Source organism: Ylistrum balloti, unplaced genomic scaffold, assembly GCF_031769215.1.
Source record: "Ylistrum balloti isolate Yb309-2 unplaced genomic scaffold, AGI_CSIRO_Ybal_v1 Utg370378, whole genome shotgun sequence".
NCBI lineage: Eukaryota > Metazoa > Mollusca > Bivalvia > Pectinida > Pectinidae > Ylistrum > Ylistrum balloti.
Window position 1 is genome coordinate 600,035 of NW_026782264.1, and position 6,746 is coordinate 606,780.

The 6,746-nt window shown below is 38.9% G+C and overlaps 1 protein-coding gene across 1 annotated transcript; it reads right to left on the minus strand.

The window, feature by feature from the left end:
- Nucleotides 1-377: 377 nt before the first annotated feature.
- On the minus strand, nt 378-2,621 carry LOC132554109 (uncharacterized). Its single transcript, XM_060218408.1, has 3 exons — nt 1,945-2,621; nt 927-1,439; nt 378-686 (listed from the first exon to the last, which is right to left on the minus strand). Exons 1-3 carry the CDS (start codon nt 2,606-2,608, stop codon nt 418-420), a joined length of 1,446 nt encoding a protein of 481 aa, XP_060074391.1. The 5' UTR covers nt 2,609-2,621; the 3' UTR covers nt 378-417.
- Between the last annotated feature and the right edge of the window lie 4,125 nt (nt 2,622-6,746).

Consider the following 6,746-nt stretch of genomic DNA (forward strand, 5'->3'; position numbering starts at 1 on the left):
CGTAGACCGTCAAAGAATTGTTTCACTCGTATCTAGGAATGTCAAGTCAGAGAGATTATTTCTTTTATAAAATAAATGACAGTTTTGCATGAAAGCGTTTACAAAACTGTTACAATTGCAATCTAAATTCCCTTCCCTTTTATAACCACCAAAAGTTAAATAGATGTTTAACGGTAATTAAAGGTCTAAAATGGATTTCTCCAATATTCATACAATAACACGTTAACGGAAAGAAAAACAAGACATAAGACGTAAATTAATTTTATTCACCTCATCATAAAAAACAGCCGTGGGTCAAGGGGGATCAAAACAATGTTAAATATAAGTTTATATATTTAAACTTTTGACAAAATGAAAGGTTATGTTTTAGGCTAGATTGTTATTTTGAATTCCATTTGCGATCACAAATCATGACATTCAAGATAAGGATTGTTTTTCTCGAAATACAGACGATGCCCCAGTTTGATATTTACAGGTAATATCGATAAATACGTCACTTCCGTCGTACGTATTGTGAAACACGTGACGTTGTTCTCTAGTCTCAATATGTCGTAGGATGTCAACAAGTCCCTCTTGTGAACCGAGTTTTATGGCATATGTTGGCAGGAGTTCGGGCCGTACGGAAAACACATCACTCCAGATTATTTCGATTTTTTCCCCAGTTCTTGTGACTTTGGAATGTCGACCTTATACCAAACAAACCAGAATGAAGAAACATAATAAAAGATAACAAGAACTTTGTAATAAAGATGATAATTTGCTCAACGTGATCAGAAACTATTCTAGGAATGTTTTAAAATCTATTTCTTTGAATTTTCAAATATTAGCTGCTTAAAACGGTAATTACAGAAATCATGACAAAGTCGACTCGAGACACCGTAATAAAGATTCCTTAATGCTACATAGCTTCAATCATACATTGGTACCTGTAAGAACAGGAGCATCCCCTGTGACGAGAACAGATGCGTTGATGGCTTTGCTGTAGATCCCGTCCTTGCTACACGCTGTTACCTCCACGATATACAAATTGTTGTTTTTTAGGCTAACGTCCTCAACCGATACGTAGGTCCGCATCTCCGTGTCCTCCCAATCTTTCGTCACCTGATCACCCTGGAGGACACGGTAGGAATACGTCTGGATTCCATAAGAATCGTCGAATTCTCCCCACGAAAATATCAAGGGTGAACCTGGTGGGATAACGGGAACTTCCGATGATGTCTCGGCCAACGTGTTGACGTATATTGCAGCATTGTTGATGTCCGGCGGGAAATAAGTTATAAGTTTAGGTCCAACAGATAAAATCTTCTTTAGATCAGCGTCATTTGAACAAGTAACTTCCGCCGAAATCATACTACCATGTATCAAGGGAAGATATGGCGTTTGGAAGTGGTGGAGCGACAATCTCATTCCACTTTCGATAATAACTGAGTTGTTTACAACTGAAAAAAAACCTTTATACTTATAAATTTGTAATATTTCATGACTTTTATCAGGTCGGTTCAATACTATTTGCCTGCGTGATCAGTCTTAAATTAAACAAAGGCTATAAAATGCAGTGGAAGTGTGTCACATTTAACGGTTATTTAATATCGTCTCAACATGTCGCATATCATTTTGAGGTGTTATTCATAACAATACGTATGTAATAAACGATGCTTAAAATATGTACTTCAATACATTAAGTTTAAAACCACTGCATGGCTTCGTTGGTTCAGTCGTCACTTTGATGTGGTTGTAATTCATTTTTTAGATCCATTGAAATTTATCTTTCGTTCTTACAGGTCAGACGGTGCAGTTATCGTTGATCTGGTTTGCACTGCTACACTGACATACAAAACTGTTTGTTTAAACAGTTACAGTTCTGTTACAATACAACTACAATACCAAACAGATAAACAGTTTTATAATAAAAAAATCCTAATTTCTTAGTTTCTTGTTTCTTACCTATGGCACAAGAACAATGTGTAGATGAACTTTCAGCATCAATGACTTCCCAGGTAACACTTACTGTAGTCAATGTATCCTCTCCGAAACTGATGTAAGTCGTATTCATCACTGCGTTTGATATTATTGGTGGTGTGTGGTCCATAATGATAGCGTGGGAATGAAAATGACCCCGGATTCCGGCATGGTTCTCTACAATCGCTGTGATATATATCGCCTGTCCATGAGGAGCCTCTGTGAAGAGAATTACATTTGACAATGACGGCACAAGAAGAAGAGGGTGGATCTGAAATCCTTCACGTGTAGACCCTGCGCCGACGTAAATCTGTTTGATTCCACTTTCTTTGTCGAAGACATTGATGGTAATCATTAATTCTAATGGTGATACCTGCCGAACAATGACACAATCGTCTGTCTGATTGGAAAGTGTGACGTTCTTACTGACATCCAACGTGAGTTGAAGTTTTGTATCGGCCACAGCTTTTATCATCTGGACAGTGATACTGCGCTCACCAAGAAAAAGCGAACTGACAAATGAGGTATGAATTTCATAAACTTCATTGCTATTTGTTCGAGTAGAATGCAAATGGTTTTGACCTTCAAAAGAAATTTCGACCAAGTCCCCGTTTTCCACACTGTCAAAAACTAAGTGTAGCATATACATTGATGTCAGTGGTTCCTTAGATAACATTTTTGTCCAAACTAAAGTTCCATTTTCAGTTTCTAATGTTTCGTTGTACAAATTATCAAAAAGGTTAGTTTCAAATGCGGTCGGTGGAGAAGAATCATACAGAGCAGGTGGAGAAAATATCACATCACTTTCAAATCCTGCAGCATCAACCGCTTTGACGGCGAATCTGTACCATTGTCCATTAGTGAGATTGATATGATTAAACATGAATGCATTTCTCAAGCCTATTCGATTGAATTCTAATGAATCGCTACTAGCATTCCCTGTCGTATCTACAGCTACAAAGAACGATTCAATCGCCGAGTGCCGGTCATGAAAGCCCCTAAACGATACTCCAACGTCTTGTGAATTTTGAGTATGAGCATTATAGTAATGGGCAGTGTTGAAGGCGACGCCTGCGAAAGGCTTTTCTCGATCTACTAGAACTCCATCCGAGACAAGCGTTCTGTGTAGCCTTAAGTGATTAATAGCTGTTACAGTGACATAATATGTTGTTCCGGAAAATAGGGTAAGGTCCCGCCAAGATATTGAGGTGTTCATACCTACATCGACAGTTAAAATGACGTCATCGCCTGCAGAAACCAAAGGTATTGATGCATTAAGTGATTATATGTAAATACAGATGTGATTATTTTATCTATGTGACATAATATCATAACTTTACTGAAATTCAAAATAATTAATTGAATAAGTTGATAATCGGAATACCATCAGTATGGTTTAAGCCAGAAAAATGTATGTAAATTGATAAGAAGTAGAATGTTAATTGTATTGGTATTTTATCATGATATGTATAATTGACGCTGTAATATTTACTTACCACCTGGATTGGTTCCAAGAGATACGAGGTAGGTGTGAATTCCACTTTGAGGGTCGGTAAATACACCTGACCAGCACGCAGCCAATGTATCTAAGGTCGAGGTGAAGTCGAGGTCAAGGTCACAAGTCCCTCTGTCATTTTCTTTGATGTAACGTCCTCTCCTTACAGACGGCGGAGTACTGTCAATATGGACAGGATGTGACGTGAAAACAGCATATTCTGATGTAGATGTCCATGCTCTGACGTATACTGCATAACTTGTGTCATGCAAGAGATAACGGTCTCCACTCAGACAATGAACTAACGAGGTTTGATTGCCTACGTCATACCACAGATTTTCTAGTAAAGGATCAAATATCCCAGTTCCGACAGGCATTTTAGCTTGTCCCATACTCCATTCGAATCGCATGATGTTTTCTGCACCAGACTCTCCAATCGTCCAGTTAGCGGAAATACATGAGGACGATGCTGACATTGGTTTCGCTATAGAGCCGTATTCAATATTGATATGTATGGACAAGGAGCTGTTTTGGTTGTTACTCTTACACTCAATGACCCCGTCGACGCTGTGACATTTTTGTCCTACAACTGCACATGTGCAATCCTTGTTGCAATAATGTGCATCACAGGAATGTCTTAAAATCTCAAGGTCTCCATGCATGTCGACCTGGTTTGAAGAGACAACCGTCACCGTCACCTTACCCACAGCACTTCTTAGTCCCGCGTGATTCTCTGCCCATACTGAGATAATCAGCAGTTCTCCTGGTGTCAGGTTTGTATTTAACATGATTTGAATAGTTTCAGTGTCGTTCCCAGAGTTCGATGGTACAAACGATAAAACACCATCACTTACCTCGGACCCACTATACGTTTTTCCAACAGCAATATCGTACGTTTTTATACCGGATTCGACATCTTTGAATCCAGACACCGTGATGTTGATGACTGAAACAGTTTTACCTAAAGCGGTAGTAGAGCGCCATACCATCGGGTCTATGACTCCACCAAGATGAGGAGGAGTCGGGTCGATGACGAGATTATTGGAAACCGCGTAAGTACAAAGCCCTGCTTCGTTACAAGATGTCACGGTAGCGACGTATGTGTCTCCTGGTTTCAGCCATTCTTCATTTGAAAGCGGAAGACGTAATTCGTTGATATTTGCCAGGTGGATGTTTTCTACGGATGTATGTCCTTCGTGATGAGTCTTCAGGGAAACTATGTGTTTTACTATAGGACTTTCCGGATCTTCAAATTTCCATGAAATTTTGAGAATAGAAGGATCAAACTGGAACATGTTTCCTATCACCGACTCCAGCACTGGTGTGGTGATCAGTATTGGTGAAGTTGGATCAACAACAAAGCTGTCGGAAACACTTTCAGTAGACATGCCAAGATGGTTTTCTGCTCTGACCACCACAACTAATGTCTCATCCAGGGGGAGAGAAATCGGGATTGTCAAATAGTTGGCCAGCAGGAAATTTGTAAATGGCAAGACGTCACACGTCTCACTAACGCCATGTCGGATACATACTTTGTAACTCCTTATACCTGATTCAACGTCGGAAAAACCAAACCACTGAGCTTGAATGGTATCTCTGCAACAACATCAAACACAACCAAAGCTGTTTCAAAAGGCGGATAGAATTAGGATATACACCACGATTGTGTAGAATTTTCATTACTTTTCTTTTTTTTTTAATGCAGTTTAATGTACTCACGGATGTGCCCAGTATCTTGAGTGGTGTCCATCAACTCCAACATGAACAATCCCCGGAATTGGAGGTGAACTGTCGGCAGTAAAGCCATTTGATGACACAGATGTACACAATCCGGCTCCGTTACAAACTTTTACGGTGCAGAAATATTTAACTCCAGGGACTAGGATCTGCTGCCAGTTTATCACTATGAAATGGAAGTAGCACATTGGAAAATGCATCCAAAATTATTACATGCATCAAATTTGACGAATTTTAGGTCAAAATATTAAATAATAAGGAAATAAAAGGATATTTCGAATAGCTGAATTTTGAATAGTTACATTTTGGATAAGATAATTTAGAAAAAAAAAGAAATAGCGACATACATAACAGATATACAAGGCTGTCATTTACTATGACGTAATAAATCTTATCTCCAATTACCGATAAGGAATACTGAATAACAATATAAACAGGTGGACCACACTGTTAAGATTACGTCTCACTTGTTTTAGTTCCAGTAGAGGACGTTGCCCTGACATCATCTTGTAGAGGCTGGGTGCCTAGTCCTGCTGCGAAGTACCGGACTCCGGAATGGGGATCACTGAATCCGGACCAGTGACATCCAGCATGAGTCGTATTAGCTTGAAAGTCAACGTCCGGCTGTGGACAAAACATTTCTAATAAATAATACAGTGTCACGATATCACCATCTGAATGTCAATCATGTTGAATCGAATAAGGTCAAAGTATAGAAACAAAAGGAAGATATTACCGTGTGATGAAGGAGGCCGTCAAGGACAGCGCCCTCTGATGGAGGAGATCGATCAACAACAAATGATTCTGAGGATGATAATGCTGATAATCCCGCTCTGTTCGTCACCTATTTAATACAAATATAATGTGGATAGCGTTGTATATAAATATTCGTACCTTAAATATTTTATATAATTAAGAAATTGAAAACAAATCCGCTTACCAATATAATAGCAAAATATTTGTGTCCGTCATGCAGAGGTGACAGGTCAGTAAATGAGGCGAAATCTTCCGACACGTCTCGGAATTCTAAAACGTCTGGTGCTGATGGAGTTGATCCGATTCCCAATTGTATTCTGTCAATACCACTCTCGACGTCATGGAAACCTGTCCAGTGTACGTTGATCTTTGGTCCAAGGGTGATTTGTGACGTCAAATACGTTCCAACCTGCACTTTACCCACGACAGGAGGAGTAGTGTCATATAGAACACCAGGGGACACAACTGTACTCGAATGGCCGACATGATCAAATGCTGGTTAACAAAGGTAAGAATAACTCGTGGTTAATGGAAAAACGAAACAGCTGTATGATATAGTTTATTTCGCTGTTAAGTTGTAACATATATAACACTAAATTTCTATTGAAATAAGCCGTTCACTTTTATCATTTTTGTACAAACTTCGAAATTGCATAATGAAGTCTCAGTCGATCGACCTTTAAGTTACCATTTCAATTAATCGGAAATGCCTCAACTCAGAAGATATCAATGTACTCGGCGATTTTTCAAATATATGAGAAATAACGAAATACATTGAATTCCTTCACCATACTTGGAT

What these genes read in the sequence shown, in the direction of transcription:
- LOC132554109 (XM_060218408.1), bottom strand. Translation starts at nt 2,608, where the DNA reads ATGTATATGCTACACTTAGTTTTTGACAGTGTGGAAAACGGGGACTTG. An exon ending in ACATTGTTCTTGTGCCATAG is followed by an intron (nt 1,440 to 1,944) that starts GTAAGAAACAAG and finishes GTTTTTTTTCAG; the next exon opens with TTGTAAACAACTCAGTTATT. An exon ending in GGATGCTCCTGTTCTTACAG is followed by an intron (nt 687 to 926) that starts GTACCAATGTAT and finishes GTTTGGTATAAG; the next exon opens with GTCGACATTCCAAAGTCACA.